The sequence below is a fragment of the Choloepus didactylus genome, chromosome 8 (genome assembly GCF_015220235.1).
Source record: "Choloepus didactylus isolate mChoDid1 chromosome 8, mChoDid1.pri, whole genome shotgun sequence".
Lineage (NCBI taxonomy): Eukaryota > Metazoa > Chordata > Mammalia > Pilosa > Megalonychidae > Choloepus > Choloepus didactylus.
This window is the reverse complement of record NC_051314.1, coordinates 91418890-91436781: the sequence shown is the minus strand read 5'-3', so window position 1 is coordinate 91436781 and position 17892 is coordinate 91418890. Positions and strand designations below refer to the sequence as shown.

The 17892-nt window shown below is 34.5% G+C and overlaps 1 protein-coding gene across 2 annotated transcripts in view; it reads left to right on the top strand.

The window, feature by feature from the left end:
- ANO6 (anoctamin 6) overlaps positions 1 to 17892 on the top strand; it is a 234918-nt gene that overhangs the window by 175243 nt on the left and 41783 nt on the right. For both annotated transcript variants that reach the window (XM_037848272.1, XM_037848273.1), the window contains 2 exons: positions 2175 to 2309; positions 13729 to 13834. In XM_037848272.1, coding sequence (XP_037704200.1) covers positions 2175 to 2309; positions 13729 to 13834 — 241 coding nt within the window. The remainder of the gene's footprint in view (positions 1 to 2174; positions 2310 to 13728; positions 13835 to 17892) is intronic.

Genomic DNA, 17892 nt, shown 5'->3' with positions numbered 1-17892 from the left:
AATGATGGTTCTGCTGCTCGATTGGTGGAGGTCTGAAGGAATTTACTCACGGAGATGAAATTGGTAGAATACCTCATGTGTCTGAATATGCTGAATTACACAACTATGGGGGTCTGGGGTTGAATTGGTGATAAGTACACAGAAAATTAAGCAATGAACAAACTAGAAAGAAAAAGCAATCATAGTAGATAACTCAATTCAGCTGCAAATAGTATTTACAGAGTCAGAATAATGTAAAGCAGGAATATTGATCCAACCAAAATTATAAGGTAACTATGTTGAGAGAATGGGGGAACGAAGGTGTGGGTGTATAGTTGAGGCAGGGGTTGAAAGAGAGCTTAAAATCCTCATCTTCCAGAGTAGAAAGTCAATAAATGATACATAAAACTGAAAAATTAATAAACAGCCCTGTCAGCATATTATTTAGAGATATGGAGGTAAATAGTCAAAGAATCAGCTAGAGAGTTGAAAGAGGTTGCTTCTGAGCAGTGGGAAATGGGGAGGGTGTTGGGACAGCTCATTTTTTATAATCAGCCTTCTAGAGTTTGACTCTTTCATCAGTGTATCATTAAAACTTTGATAAATTCAAAACTGAGTTTTGAAAAATTGAAGTTAAGAATTGGTGTGTTTCTGGCAGATAGAGACAATGATGAGAAGACATTGCATTTGGAGGGAATCTTCATTATTCCCAGCCTTTTAACAAGAACTGGGAGGGAGTTTTCCATTTAAGATTAGAAAAATCTTTCTCACCTTGTTGCTGCAATAATACAGGGATAATTCCGTCACTAAATATCCAAACATAAACTGCCCACTTAGCTCTGTGGCAGGATATTTTCACTATCAGAAAGTTGGACCAGGCAACTTCTAAAATACCTTCCAGTTTTAAGTGTGGCTTTCCAAGACAGATGATTTTTATAACATATTACCGAAAGCAAAACAGCAGAGACCAAGAGATCTGAAACCCATTGCCCAGGTTTTCCTCTCCCAGTCCTGAGCCTGCCATGTGCCTGCCATCCATGAACCAAGCAAAAGGCTCTAGTCACACGGAAGTAATGTACTTCATCCCCGCCTCTTGATTTTGTATTGACCCCAGCTTTTTCTTCCCCATGGGGGCAACCTTCATCCCAACTTATTTCTTACATTGCCCTGTAAGCTCTGGCCCAGCACTGAGTTGTTCCTTTCAGAGTTTCACTAGCCCCCAGGCTGTTCTCAGAGCACGTCCCCACTTAGGCTGTACCCAAGGGGTTCAGCCAGCTCCGAACTGAACCTGTCCTGAAGCCTCCAGAAGGCCCCTGAGCTAACTAAAGCCCCCAATGGTCTAACAGACTTCAGACTGAGCCAGAAGTGAATGAGTCTAGGCAATATTAGCAACAGCAGTTCACCAGAACAACCACTATTGTTTTCTCCTCATCTGTAAACCCTTTCTTTCTGTTTAACTATATTTAGTCTCCCTTTCAGGAACATTTCTGTCACTGCTTCTTATCGAAGATCCCCTCTTCTTCTATTCACACTATCTAACCTCTTCCATTTCACCCCAAAGTTCCCTAGTGATCAGCTTTAAAAACTTAAAAATAATAGAAATGCTAGATATAAGGAATAAAGATAGGTGGATTTTCCAATCATACCCATCCTGCCTTCTCCCATTCTCAAAATGAGTTTCATAAATAATATGATCACAGAGACATTCCACTACCAATTAGTATTATTATCAGTCATTTTCTTGCTATTATTTGTGATATACATTTCATCTTTCCTCCAAGAAAGTTCCCTACATAAGTCAAAGGATAAAACTGAGAAAAGCTTGTTCATGTTCATTTGTTTCAAGCATATTTAAGAATAATCGTTTGGAGAATCTTTAAAATTGTGCTTGTTTTTACGAAGAATAACAATGATACTCCTATTTCCTCTATATTCAGCATTTTCCCCTCCCTTGCTCTGTTCTAATTTACGTTGCTTCAATAGGCTGCCCAGTGATCAGTGCATCTGTGACATGTGATATACTTTTTTGTTTCATCGAAATTTGGAGTCTGCTATAAAAATGAATGTATTTTAAATGAATTGAATCAGAAGTATAAGCTTAAAGCTTCCTTTATTTAAAATCAGAAATTAATATCAGGATGAACCTACAGATTGATTATTTGTGTCTTCTAAAATTAATTTATATCTTTCTTCAGGAAATACTATGGAGAGAAGATTGGAATCTATTTTGCTTGGCTGGGCTATTACACTCAGATGCTACTACTGGCAGCCGTAGTAGGTGTGGCTTGCTTTCTCTATGGATACCTTAATCAAGACAACTGTACATGGAGGTAAACTCTGTTTAATTCTTGTTGCCATGCTGAAATGTTGATTAGACTTAAAATTATTTTCCAGGGTCTTAGACCATTTTAGTAAAAGAAGACTCATCAGAGAACACTTATTGCTTTAGATGATATATCCTTTTGTGCTGAGTATAATAACAAAGTGAAATGGAAAAAACTTTTTCTTAGATAATCCAGCCCAGTCTCTGGCAGGAACATTACCCCTCGGAACCACTCCAGTATTTTAAGACAATACGTTGTTTGAAAAAGAACGGAGGACTGGGGCAGTATTGTCCTTGAACTTTTGGCTCCCAGAGGAAAGCTTCACACAGCCCTGCTGATGTGGGCCAAGAGCAACTCTGGTTTCTTCAGGGTTTCAATGGCAAAACTGGTGAAACTGGTATAGCTTTTTCTCCTTCTCTACTTTTTTTTTTTTTTTAAATTAGAGAAGTTGTGGGTTATAGAACTATCATGCCTAAAATACAGGTTTCCCATATACCACCCCATTGTTAACACTGCATTGGTGTGGTACATCTGTTACAATTGATGAAAGAACATTTTAATAATAGTTCTGTTAACTATAGTCCATAGTTTAACTTGGGGTTTGCCGTCTGTGTTGTCCTATTCTTTGGATTTTTTTTTTTTAAGATTTTTATTCTATTAACATATGTACAACCTAAAATTTCTACTTTTAACTGCACTCAAATATATAATTCATTGCAATTAATTACGTTCACAGTGTTGTGCTACCACCACCACCACCCATTACCAGAATGTGTCCATTGTCCCAAATAGGAACAATGTACCTTTTAAGCTTTAATTCTGTATTTCTACCTGCACCCCATCCCCTGGTAGTCCATATTCTAGACTCTGACTCTATGAGTTTGTTTATTCTAATTATTTTTCATCAGTTAGATCATACAATATTTGTCCTTTGTGTCTGGCTTATTTCATTCAACACGATGTTTTCAAGGTTCATCCATGTTTTCGCATGTACCAGAGTTCCATCTCTTTTTTGGCTGAATCATACTCCTTTGTGTGTATATACCACATGTGCTTATCCATTCATCAGTTGATGGACACTTGGTTTGCTTCCCTCTTTTGCCAAATGCAAATAATGCCATTATGAACATCAATGTGAAAATATCTTTTCAAGCCCCTGCTTTCATTTCTTTTTGGTATATACCTGGTAGTGGGAGTACCAAGTCATATGAGGAACCACCAAACTGTCTTTCACAGCAGCTGCACAATTTTACATTCCCACCAAAAAAGAATGAGTGCTCCGATTTCTCCACATCCTCTTCAACACTTGTACCTTGCCGTTTTTTTTTTTTAACACCAGCTATTCTACTGGGTGTTAAATGGTATCTCATTGTGGTTTTGATTTGCATTCCCTAATGGCTAATGATATTGAGCATCTCTTCAGGTGCTTTTTGACCATTGTTATATATTCTTTGGAGAAATGTCAAGTCTTTTGACCATTTTTAATTGATTTGTTGTGTTGTAGAATTTCTTTATGTATTCTGCACACTGAACCCTTATCAGACCATATTATCCTCTTGTCATCCTTTTTATTTCATTGTGGTCAGTAGTAATGTCTCCCTTTTTCATTTCTGATTTTATTTGAATCCTCTCTTTTTAAAGATTTGTCAATTTTATTGTTCTTTCCAAACAATCTACTTTTGGTTTTGTTGATTTTCTATTGTTTTTTTATTCTCTATTTCATTTATCTCTGCTCTAATCCTTGTTATTTTCTTTTTTCTGCTTCTTTGAGTTTAGTTTGCTCTTCTTTTACTAGTTCTTCCAGTTTTTATGTTAGGTTTATGATTTAAAATCTTTCTTCTTTTAAACTAAGCATTTAGAGCTATAGATTTCCCTCTTAGCACTGCCTTTGTGGCAACCTGTAAGTTTTAGTGTGTAGTATTTTTATTTTCATTTGCCTCAAGATATTTCCTGATTTCCTTTGTGAGTTCCTCTTTTATCTGTTACTTAATTAAGAGTCAGCTTTTTAATTTCCACATATTTGGATTTCCATTTCTTCCTTTTATTGATTTCTAGCTTCATTCCATTGTGGTTGGAGAAGATCCATTGTATGATTTCAATGTTTTTAAATTTATTGAAACTTTTTTTCTGACCTAAGATATGGTCTATCCTGGAAAATAATCCATGTACACTTGAGAAGAATGTGGTTTCTATTGTTAGCAAAGTGTTCTATATATATCTGTTAGGTCTAGTTGGTTTAGTGTATTGTTCTAGTCTTGTATTTCCTTATTGATCTTTGCTCTGAATGTTCTATCCATTACTGAAAGTGCTGTATTAAAGTCTCCTACTATTAATGTAAAATCGTCTTGCTTCATATATTTAGGGACTCTGCTGTTAGGTTCTTGTATTTTTACAGCTTCTTGTTGAATTAACCCTTTTATCAGTATAAAATGACTGTCTTTGTCCCTTGTAACAGTTTTTTGACTTAAAGTCTATTTCATTTCATATTAGTGTAGCTACGCCAGCTCTTTTGGTTACCACTTGCATGGTATATTTTTTCCCATTCTTTCATTTTCATCCTACTTATGTCTTTATGTTTAAGGGTGAGTTTTTTGCAGACCACATATAGTTGGTTCATGCTCTTTAATCTATTCTGCCAATCTCTGCCTTACTGGAGTTTAGTCCATTTAAATTTTAAGTCACTACTGATAATGCAGGGTTTTCTTTTTCCATTTTGCTATTTAAAGTAGTCTTTGTAAATTTTATACCTTTTTTGTCCTTACATTCTTCCATTAATGCCTACATTCATATTTATTTGATATTTTGTATTATACCATATTGACCTTTCTATCTGGACATTTTTCATATATTTCCTTGTGGGGTTAAAATTTAACATCTGAAATATATATCAATCATATTTGATTTGATACCAACTTGACTTCAATAGCAAACACATACACTGTTCCTATACCCCTCCATCCCTCCACTTTTTCTTGCATTAGTTACAAACTATGCTTTGTACATTGACCAAAACTATAGATTTATCATTACTGTTTATGCATTTGCATTTTAGCACTGCACCTGTAGGAAGTAAGCCATGGTGTTACATGCCAAAAAATACAATACAGTAGTACTGGCATTTATAATTGCCCAATTTTCTTCTTTTAGAAGTGATTTTAAAATATATATTAAGAAATGCATATTTGAAATCTCAAGTGGTGGATAATACTTGTTAGTTTTTTTTTCCTTTTTTTTTAAAAAACTTCTAAAAAATTATCTCTACACAATACTGGGGAAGGGGAGTGATAAAGAATGCTTGAACTCATTGAGTTAAAATCTGCAGTATAGGTTACCAGGAGATGGTATAAGGGTAGAGAATGGGGAGCTAATGCTTAATTTGTGCAGAATTTTTAATAAGGTTGATTGTAAATGTTTGGAAATAGATAGAGGTGATGGTAGCACATTATTGTGAGTATAATTAACAGCACTGAATTATAGGTGTGATTATGGTTGAAAGGGGAAGTTTAGGGTTGTGTTATATCACTAGTAGGAAAACTAGAGGATAAAACATGGGACTGCATAATAGTGAACCCTGTTGTGGATGATGACTATGGTTAAAAGTACAAATGTACTTCCATGAACTAGAACAAATGTATATCACTGTTACAAGGATAATAGGGTGGAATATGGGAAAAAATGTATACCTTATGCAAACTGTGGACTATATTAACAGTAACATTGTGATATTCTTTCATCAATTGTAACAAAGGACCATACCAATGCTAAGTGTCAATAATAAGTGGTTATAAAGGGTATGGGAATTTCTTTTTGGAGCAATGAAAACATTCTCAAATTAAAGGAGAAAAAAAGAATGAGTGCTGATGTTAGAATTCAAACCCCAGCTGCGCTGTCCCCCAGCTGCGCTGTCTATAGGGAAGTACGAGTGCCAGAGCACTCTAAATTTCACCGTCACTATTCTGAGTTATGTTAATGTTCCTCTGCTTTTGGTGACCTCAGCCTCCAGAAGGGATGTCACACCAAGTCAGGCATTTTCTCTTGATCATCTGGTGTCTGGTCAAGTGTGACAGCCAGATCAAAATTTCTGGGCATCCGCAATGGATGAGCTAATGACCAAAGTTTTCTGGCTCGTAGCATATCAGCCTGGCTCCCAAGGCATATTGCTTACATGGCAGCTCTGATGTATAAGCATAATTATCCATTATATTTAACAGAGGATTCTGAGCACTTTGTACACATTATGGCTTCTTAGCTAGAAAGTGACACATGGACTGTGAAGTACTCTCCCCTCAACACTAAAAAAAGAGTTTCATTTCAGGCTAAAGGCTGAATTTGATACCTTTTACCTAATTTGTCTTTGGCTTCTTCATTGTTTTGCATATTGTCCAGAGCTAAACAGGGCATCTCAAAAATACACTTTTAAAGTGTACAGGTTGCATTTTTATATGGTTCTTGAATTATTATTGTTCCTGTTATAACACTTGTAAGATCACCATGACAGCCATACCACGTATTTCCTATCCTTTCACAGTTTAATTTATTGAAAACTGGGGGAAAGTTTTGGAGATGTACTATCTGTGTTCAAAACTCTTTGAGTGTTAAATATTTAATTGTTAATATTTAAACATTTAAAATATATAATTTTTAAATATTTTATATTGATTTTATTAAATATGAATAGGTACATGAGAAAAGAAAATATATTTAAAGTATAAGGAATAATAAGCAACCACCCAATTTAAGACAACCAAACATTACTGTTAATTTTGAAGTGATTTGCCTGATTATACCCACTTACCTTACACTTGGGAAATAACAACTATACTAAATTTTTGTATTTATCATTCCATTGCTTATAATGTATATTTTTATCACATGTATTTATATCCCTACAATAAATATTTAGCTTTTTGTGTTTTTGAAAATATTTACGCATATGTGGAGAATACTATAGTTATTTCCTCTTCTTAAATATGCCTCTTAAAAGCTTATGCTCTTTTAAAAAATAACACCTTTTTTAAGATGGAATTCACATACCATAAAATTCACCCTTTTAGAGTGTATAACTCAGTGGTTTTACATGCATTCACATACTTGTGCAACCATCACCACTATTTAGTTTTTTTTAGAATATTTTTTATCATCCCAGAAAGAATAGCAAGTACCTCGTAAACGCCTGCCTCTAGCACCTGGCAACCACTAATCTACTTTCTGTCTGTATGGATTTGGCTGTTCTGGACATTTTATATAAATGAAATCATACATTATGTGGCCTTTTGTGATGACTTCTTTCACTTCACATAATGATTTCAAGGTTTGTCATGATAGCATACATGACATAGTACTTTGTTCCTTTTGTGTGGCTGAATGATATTCAATTTTATGCATATACCACATTTTGTTTTTCCATTCATTAGTCAATGGACATTCATTAGTTGATGGACATTTGGGTTGTTCCCACCTTTTTGGTTATTATGAATAATGCTGCTTTGAACATTGTTTACAAGTTTTTGCAAGACTTTGGTTTTCAGTTCTCTGGGGATTATAATGAAGAATTGAATTGCTGGAACCTATGGTAACACTAACATTTTGAAGAACTGCTAAAATGTTTTCCAAAATGCTTCTCTCATTTTACATTCCTACCAACAATGTTTGAGGGTTCCAGTTTCTCCGCATCCTGAGAGGCACTTATTATTGTCTGTTTTATATTTTAGCCCTCCTAGTGGTTGTGACGTGGTATCTCATTGTAGTTTTCAGTTGCATTTTCCTAATGCCTAATGTTGAACATCTTTTTCTGTGCTGATTTGCCATTTGCACATCATCTTTGAAGTAGCATCTAGGCCTGGCTTTTTATCTGTGGGCATTTTTATTACTAATTCAATCTCTTTATTTGTATAGGTCTGTGCAGATTTTCTGTTTCTTCTTGAGTCAGTTTCAGAAGTTTGTGTCTTTCAAGGAATTGGTCCATTGCATCTAGGTTATTTAATTTGTTGGCATACGGTTATTCATGGTATTCCCTAATAACCCTTTTTATTTTTCTAATAAAGTAATGTCCTCTTTTCCTTTCAGATTTTAGTCGTTTCAGTCTTCTCTCTTTTTCTTAGTCTAGCTAAAGGCTTGTAAATTTCGTTGCTCTTTTCAAAGAACAAACTTCTGATTTTGTTGATATTTTTTTCCTATTTTTCTATTTTCTGTTTCATTTGTTTCCACTCTAATGCTAATTATTTCCTTCCATCCTTCCTTCCATTTGTTTTGAATTTAGTTTTTTTTTTTTAATTTTTTTTTTAATTTTTTAAAGTGGAAGTTTAGGTAATTGATTTCAGTTCTTCTTGTTAATGTAAGCATTTACACCCATAAATTTCCCTTGAAGTATTGATTTCTATAAGTTTGGGTATGTTCTGCTTTTGTTTTGGTTCACCTCAACATGTTTTTTAATTTCCTTTGTAATTTCTTCCTTGACCCTTTGGTTATTTAGAATTGTGTTCAATTTCACATATTTATGGATTTCCCAAATTTCCTTCTGTTACTAATTTCTAATTTCTTTTTGTTATGTTCAAAGAAAATCCTTATTATGACTTCAATCCTTTACACTTATTGAGGCTTGTGAACTTGAGAATAATGTGCATTTGAGCAGAGTGTTGTATAGATGTCTTTTAAGTCAAGATAGATGTTGTTCAAGTTACCTGTTTCCATGTTGATCTGCTTGGCTGTTCTATCCGTTATTGAAAGTAGGATATTGAAGTCTCTAATTATTATTGTTGAATTGTCTATTCTTTCAGTTTATCAAATTTTGCTGCCTATATTTTGGAATTCTGTTTTTAGGTGCCTGTGCTTATAATTGTCATGTCCCCCTAATGGGTTGACCTTTTTATCATTATAAAATGACTTTCTTTGCCTCAAGTAACAAACGTCTTTTTAAAGTCTATTTTCTGTGATGATGCTGTACACTCCAGCTCTGGTTTGGTTTCTATTTGCATAGTACATCTTTTTTCATCCTTTGACTTTCAAACCTATTTGTATCTTTGAACCTAACATGAGTTTCTTTTAAACAGCTTATAATTGGATCATGTATTTTTATCCATTCTCCCAATTTTTGCATTTATATTGGAGATTTTAGTCTATTTAAATTTTAATAAGGTAAAATTTGTCTGCCATTTTGCTATTTGTTTTCTATATGTCTTATGACTTTTCTGTTTCTCTGTTCCTCCATTATTATCTTTTTTGTGTTAAACGGATATTTTCTAATATGCCTATGTTAATTCCATTGTTGTTTCTTTTACTGTATTTTTTAAAGATATTTTCTTAGTAGTTGCCCTGGGGATTATAATTAACATCTTATTTTAAAACAATCTAGTTTGGATTAATGGCAACTTAATTTCAACAGTATACAAAAACTTTGCCCCTGTATAGCTTCATTTCTTTCCTCTCTTTGTGCCATTGTTTTCATACAAATTACATCTTTATAAATTATAAGTCCGTGAGCAGTTTTCTAATATTGCATTATACAGTTGTCTTTTAAATCAGATAGAAGAAAAGTTACATAAAAAATATATTTATACTATCTTTTATATTTACCTATGTAGTTTACTTTATTTCAGTGCTCTTTATTTCTTCACATGGATTCAAGTTACTGTCTAGTGTCCTTTTATTTAAGCCCAAAGGATTACCTTTTAGTATTTTTTATATGGAAGGAATGCCAGCCACAACTTCTCTCAGTTTTTGTTTCTCTGGGACTCTTAATTTCTCTTTCATTTTTGAAGGATAGTTTTGCTGGATATAGAATTCTTATTTGACAGGTTACTTTTTTACATTTTGAATGTATCACCCTTTGCCTTCTCATCACTATGTTTTTTGATAAAAAGTCAGCAGTTAATATTACTGAGGATCCCTTGTATCTGAGTCACTTTCTTCTGCCTGCTTTCTAGATTCTCTGTCTTTGTCTTTCAATACTTTGACTACAACATGCCTAGGTTTAGATCTCTTTGAGCTTCTGCTACTTGGAATTTGTTAACCTTCTTGGAGATATATACTAGTGTTTTTCATCAAATTTGAGAAGTATTCTTCAAAAATTCTTCTTTTCTTTCTTTTCTCTCCCTCTGGAATTCACATTATGTTTATATTGATATGTTTGATGATGTCCCACATATCTCTGAGACTGTGATCATTTTTCTCATTTTTCTTCTCTTCCTCAGACTGGGTGATCTTAATAGACCTGTCTTCAATTTCTTTGAATCTTTCTTCTACAAGTTCAATACTGCAGAGGAGCTCCTCTAGAGAATTTTTCATTTCAGTTATTGTACTTTGCAACTCCAGAATTAATATTTGTTTCTTTTAAATAATTTCTGTCTCCTTATTGATATTTTCTACATGGTGAGGCATTGTTTACATACTTCCCTTTAATTCTTTAGACACAGTTTCCTTTAGTTCTTTTCAACATTTGTATAATTGTTTATTTGAAGTCTTTGTCTAGTAATTCCAACATCTAGGCTTGCTCAGGATCAGTTTTTATTGGCTGCTTTCATTTCCTGTGCTTGGGTCATGCATGTCTCATAATTTTCATTGAAAATTGAGCATTTAAAATATAATATGAATTGGGGTAGCTGGTGGTGGATACCTGAAACTATCACACTACAACCCAGAACCCATGAATCTCGAAGACAGTTGTATGAGAATGTGGCTTGTGAGGGGTGACGGTGGGATTGGGAAGGCCATGGGGACCACGCTCCACTTTGTCTAGTTTGTGGATGGATGAGTAGAAAAATAGGGGAAGGAAACAAACAGACAAAGGTACCCAGTGTTCTTTTTTGCTTCGATTGCTCTTTTTCACTCTAATTGTTATTCTTGTTATTTTTGTGTGTGTGCTAATGGGGGTGACGGGGATTGATTTGGGTGGTGAGTGTACCACTGTGTGGTGGTACTGTAAACAATCGAAAGTACGATTTGTTTTGTGTGGCTGCGTGGTATGTGAATATATCTCAATAAAATGAAGATTAAAAAAAATATATATATATAATATGGCAAATCTGGAAATCGGATATCCCCCCTCCTTGGGGCTAGTTGTTGTTGCTGCTATTGCTGCTTATTTGTTTAGTAACTTCCTGAACTTATTCTGTAAAATTTGTATTCTTTTTCCTTTGTGGTCACTGAAGTCTGTTCTTGGTAAACTTAGTTGATGGCTAATGATTGGACAATGATTTCCTTAAATACCTGGCATGAATTAATATCTCAGCCGAGAAGCTCTGTCTGTATTCTGGGACTTGCCTTAAATGCTCAGCATACAGTTTACAACTCTGCCTTAGTCTTGATTCTAACTTGTATGGAAACTCCAGGTCAGCTAGAGTTGAGAGATTAAGACTTTCTAGGTCTGTTTTTGAGCATGTGCACAGCCCACCAATGCACATGATCTTCTACAATCCCAGAAATATGTCAGAGTCCTTCAGAACCTCCTATGGATATCACATTCTCCAGTTTTTCCTTTTAAGTTTTTTGGTAGCTTCATGTTAGCCCCTACTATTATTATTGCTTCAGGCAGCTGCAAGGTTAAACAATTTTTGCTTGTTTTCACCAGATAACTGGGGATAAGAATATTCACACAGACTGAGCTCTGAGCTAGGTAAAATAATGACAAATCTTGAGAATGGAGCTTTTCCAGGGAGTTGTCCAGTGAAATCATGACAGTTCTCTGGAAATGGACATTTTGGGTAGTACCGCTTCTTCCCCTTTCAGTGGCTGCCACGTTGCTGTTTAACAGCTACCATGATGGCAAGGCTGTTGGTTTTTAAGGCTGCTTCAGAGTTGGGGAGATGGGATGTGAATAGGGCCCATTAAAACACCATGAAGCTCACTATTCTTACTGACATTTAGCTGTTTTGTTTTTTTTTTTTTTTTCAAATAAGTGTTCCTTAGATTGCTATAAGTCTTTGGTTTTAATTTCCAGAGTCCTGAAAATGATTTTGACAACTTTTACCAGTGTTCTCATTGTTTTGACGGAGGAACAGATTTTCAGATGTCCTTACTCCACCATTCCAATAATGTTTGCCATGCCCATTTTTTCTTTACTGAGTTATTTTCAGGGCTACCTAACTCCAGCCCCATTCAAATGGGAGTCTGTGTGAAAGGCTTCTTCTGGATGGAACAATGTGCAGCCTACTGTTTTGTTTGTTGTCACTTCTTATTAATTTGAAGGAATTATTTAAATACTTTGCTAGTAATCCTTTGTCATTTTCATGTGTTGCAAATATCTTACACCAGTTTGTTTCTAGTTTTTTCTCTCCCTTTATGGTGTTTTTAATAAGACATCATTTCAAAATCTTGAAATTTTCAAGTTTTTCCTCTATGGTATATGTTTTTTGGTGTCTCTCTTAAGAAATTTCTGTTACCCTAAGGTTACATAGATATTTTATCTTCTTCTAATGTTTATTCTTTTGACATTGCCTTTTTCAACCTAGAATAGATTTTTTATGTACTATGATTGAGTTTACATTCATATTTTTCCATATGGATATTCCATTGTACCAGCCCCATTTATTGAAATGTCAGCTCTCACCTGATTTACAGTGCCATCTCTGCTGTAAATCAGTTTTGTATATGCAGAGGTCTGTTTCTGAAATCCTTATTTTGTTCTGCTGGTCAGTTTTTCTTAACCTATGCCAATAGCGCCTTGTCCTTCAGGAGTGTTTTGATTGTTCTTAGTCCTTTCCTCTTCCATTGCATCCACAGCTCACATGGAAGAGAACTGGTGTCTTTAAATATTGATTCTTCTAAATCATAAACAGAATATATGTGTCCATTTATATAGTTCTTCTTCAATGTTTCCCAACATAGTTTTATAATTTTTCCATATAATTCTTACACATCTTGAATTAGATTTATTCCTATGCTCTTTATAATTTTTAATCTATTGTAAAGGTGTCTGTATTTTTAAATTATTTTCTAACTGTTGGAATTGTTTAGGGACACAATTACTTTTTGTATATTAATTTTTGTGTCCAGAAAGCTTATTAAACTCACATAATTTCTAGTAATTTACTGTAGATTCTGTGAGTTGCCTATATAGGCAATCATATCATCTGTTAGTTTTCTTTTTTCCTTGCCAATCCTCATATATTCATTTTCCTTGGCTTATTGTGCTGGCAAGGATCTCCAATTGAAAAGAAGTGATGATAGTAGAACCCCGTTTCTTGTTCCTGATCAAAAGGAAGTACTTTCAGCATTTTACTATTAATTATGATATTTTCCATTGGTTTTATATATTTCTATTGGTATTATTTTATGAGCTTAGTGAAGTTCCTTCTATTCCTAGTTTTTCTAAGAGGTTTGGTTTAATTTTTTTTTTAATCACGAATGGATATTGTATTTTATCATGTTGCTAGAAAGTCCTGTTTAATAAACATTTTTAAAGTAAACTTTATTTTTCTCTTTTCCTTAGTAAAGAAGTTTGTGATCCTGATATTGGTGGAAAGATCATAATGTGCCCTCAGTGTGATAAGCTTTGTCACTTCTGGAAACTCAACATGACTTGCGAGTCCTCAAAGGTAATTTTTTGTCTTTCCAAACATTTACATGTAATGAGTTTTTTCTTCTAATAATAATAAATTGTAAAATGTAGAACTTAAATTTTTTTTCTCTGAAGAATTCAGAAAGATATTTTTAAGCTAAATTTCAAAACATTCTGAGGATAGAAATGGGATGTATGTGTTTACTCCTCTTTTACAAGTAGTAAATTGAGATTAAAAGCCATATCCAAATCTCATGGAGGGTCGGTGTGGAAAGTTAGAATCAAAACTGTTTGTGTATTTCAAGTAATCAAAGCAGAAATCTCAATCCTGACTTATCTCGTGAATGCTATTTAATAGGTTTGCTACTATGAGTATTTTCCTTAATTCAAATGAGTGGAAACCTGAAATTTGTACTTATGTTTTCCCACTTTGAAGATGTACTGAAACTATGCTTAAATTTTTAAAGATCCTGAATGGCTGGTTGTCAGATTTAGACTGTATCTATAAATATGCATAAGAAAGGTTTTGTATATAACTGATAATACATACTCTTTCTCCAAACATTCCCACAAAACACCATTCCCTCAAAACACATCTGACTATCCTACTACATGTAGATGGTCTCAAGCCCTATGACTTCCTAAAATCCAGAAGGTTTAGGACTGACATTGAAGGTAAATAGCACTTACTGAAATGCAGACCAGAAACTCTATATAGAAAGAAAGATGACCAGCTTACATCAAAGAATTTTCCTGAAAACACTGGCATACTATTCCATTTCGTCATTATTTTCTCTTTTCCCTTGTTCCGTCATGGAAATTTAGGAATCTTTATGTGACCTCAGAATATTCGGACCTACTCTATGTAAATCTGAGACATTTTAACTGAGTGTATTGGTGTGATGCTTTATGTTTTATACTTTGCATAATTCTTGTACTTATATTATTGCTTTAAAAATGCTGAGGACTGACAGATTAAATAATTTGTTCAAGGTCAGCCATACTTTGCATAATTCTTGTACTTATATTATTGCTTTAAAAATGCTGAGGACTGAGAGATTAAATAATTTGTTCAAGGTCAGCCACATACTAACTGGCAAAACCAGAAATTGACAGCAAATCTGCATTTCCTGCTGTTGCTGTGTTCCTCACTGGCTGACAGTGGTTCTGGGCACTTCACTCTCAAATCCAGCTCTGTTTGCAAAAGTATTCAACCAGTTAATTATGACAATTGCATGGTATTGTCAACACATGGGTTTTTAAACTTAATTTATGAATTAAAATGGATTTCATTACCCCTTCCCAAACCAAAAAATATTCTAGGCTGTAAACATCTGTCATAGATCACACATCATGAGAGACTTAAAGCTGGTAAGAGGAACGCTGCCTTCCAATGATGTTGACTCATAAATTAAAGGTCACTAGTTAGTATGCATCCCAAGGCACTGTATTTAAGACAAATGGCAAAGATAATACCCCAGACTAATTGTACACCACAAAAGTACAAGTGGAAGTTCCGCTTTCCTTAAGAAGTTCTCTCCCTCTCCACACACCACGTCTTCTCCTCCTGTCTTCTCCTCCCATCTACCTACCCATCCATAAGCACATGACTTTAAAATGTGTCTCTCTCTGTGTACTTTTCCCCCACTGTTTTGGAAAAAATAAGTAAGTTTGATTTTATTCCACTTTACTGAAGGATCCCTGAGTCTTTCTAATGTGATTTGAACTACAAAAGAATATGAGTAAAAGGATGAAGTAAAAAACATAAGTTGGGAAAGAAGAAAAAGAAAGAGCACTTTTTTGTTCTTTTCTGTTTGCTGGCCAATTCCATCTTCCTTCCTTCTTTCATACATTTATTTTATACATTCATTTATATATTCATTTCTACCTCTTTCCTAAGAGAAGAGATGAAGTATTCACTAATTGACATTTATGCTAAAAGAATTAACAAGTTAGAAATAGAAATATTAAATCAATATCAAAGATATTAAAAAAAAAAACATTTGTACAAACAATAGGGATTCATTTCATTTTTGTGATTGAGCCTCTTAGCTTCCTGGCTCATAAGATACAAGGGAAACATGTTAAGTTATTAATATTTTGTTCTTAGAAACACATCATTATAAAATTTTAGTTTTGCTCCTTTACAAGGATAAAGCATTAATAAGATCATTTTTCTAGATTCTGATTGGTTCCTCTACTTAAAAACATCATGCCCGCATATGCAACTCTCTCTTCTTTTTCCTGTTCCATTTGACTAAAGCAGTACGATAACTTGGGGCTGCTCTCTTGATGTGGCTATCGTGCCCTCACTCGTGGCATCCTGCCAGGCAAGCCAAGCTAGGCTTCTCTGCCCTCTACTTCCTGCTTCCACGTAGCCCACGAGGCCAACCATCCTATTATTTCCCTCCAACCCTTGATTCTCACCCTTGTAGCAAAAACGGTAACTTCAGCCAGGAGTGTGAGACATCTCTCACCTTGAACTTGTGTTGGCAGTAAACCTGCTCTTTCTTGCCAGTCCTGTTTTTCTCTAGCCCTGACAAATGTGCTTGCATTGGCTATTCCTCAACATAGACACAGTAGGGCTAAGAATTCACAGGTAGGATTTTTTACCCTGTTTGGGGGGTCAGGGGTGGGGCAGGGGGAATAGAGGTGTTAGGGCAAGTAGGGGGGTATGAAATAGAGAATTGCATTGATTCCTAAAAGAGGGCAGAAAGCGGTAATAGCATTAACATATGCAGAACTGTTTTTCATAGAACTTGTCATAATTTTCAGTAAAGGATGAGGTATAACATTAAAAGCAACTTGGAGAAGATGGTTCCATAAGAGTCAACAATAAAAGATTTGAAATATGTGGTGTATGGACTCCCAGGCCTAGAAGAGTAAGTGGGGAAGGACTTGTTCCCCAGAGCAGTAACTGATTTATTTATTTTATCTTCCTTCAAATGAATTTTTTAGAGGAATTGGATGACAGATGATTTGGGGTGGTGCTTTCTGATAAGGATATATATAGATGATTGAGGAGACATTTATTTGCTTTGGAAACCAGATGAGAACGTGGCTAGATAGATATTCTTTTATGAAATTAATCTAACTAATATCTTTACCTAGATGGAAGTTTACCCAGTTTACATTAATATAAAGGCAACACACGAAGTTACCCAAAACAAAGTAGAATTTTCCTTAGAAGCAGCTTTAAATTTTCTTTAGCATTTAAAAAGGTTTCCCCCCCCCTCACCTATAGTTTCTTTTTCTTCCCTGTTCCTGTCTTCTTTACTTTTCATATGATCTGTCATAAAGTTAATATACTATCTGCATGCCACCTTTTTCCATTGACTTTATAGATTTTTAGGAGTTAAAAACTAGTAACTAGTTGAAAGACTTTCCAAGAAGCAATGGACTATTTACATCTTAGCAAAGAAATGAAACTTGTCTAAACTAGTGCATAGACCCTTCTTTACCCAACGTTGTCATTGATTCATTCATGATCATTGTACTCATTTTAATGTAAGCAAAAGTACCTGTGCGTTCCTATTCTGATGGAAACATTTGTTGGTGACAATAGAAGAGCCTTCATTGTGTTTGAGGGAAACAGCATTCCTGTGAGTTTTCTCCTGGTGGTATAGAGGATAGCCATCTCAGAACAAACTCCAGCTTTGTACTTCCCTTAACAAGAAAAGCAGGAATTCTGGAACTTTCCCCACCAGGGTAAGATGATGATTAGATACAAAATGCAAGTCCAAAAGTTGCTTAGAGGTCATTGAATATAGAAGAGAGAATATTGTAACGGCCATATTCCTTCCTCAAATTCACTGTAACAGCCTATAAAGAAAGGCCGTTATTCAAAAGCCTGACAGAGGCTTTAAACTGAGTGGAATCTTAGCAGCTACGTGTATTCCTTTGCCATTAAATGAAATAATTCTATTGGAAGATGCACTCTGGTAAATATAACAAGGGTTGTTTGTGTTTAAAATAAGGAGAAATCCTATCTGTGAGTATATAATAGATATGATTGGTAAACTAGATAGCAGCTTTAAAAAGAACTTCAGACTGTAGAATACACAAAGCATTGCATATTTAGTGAATTCTAGTAAG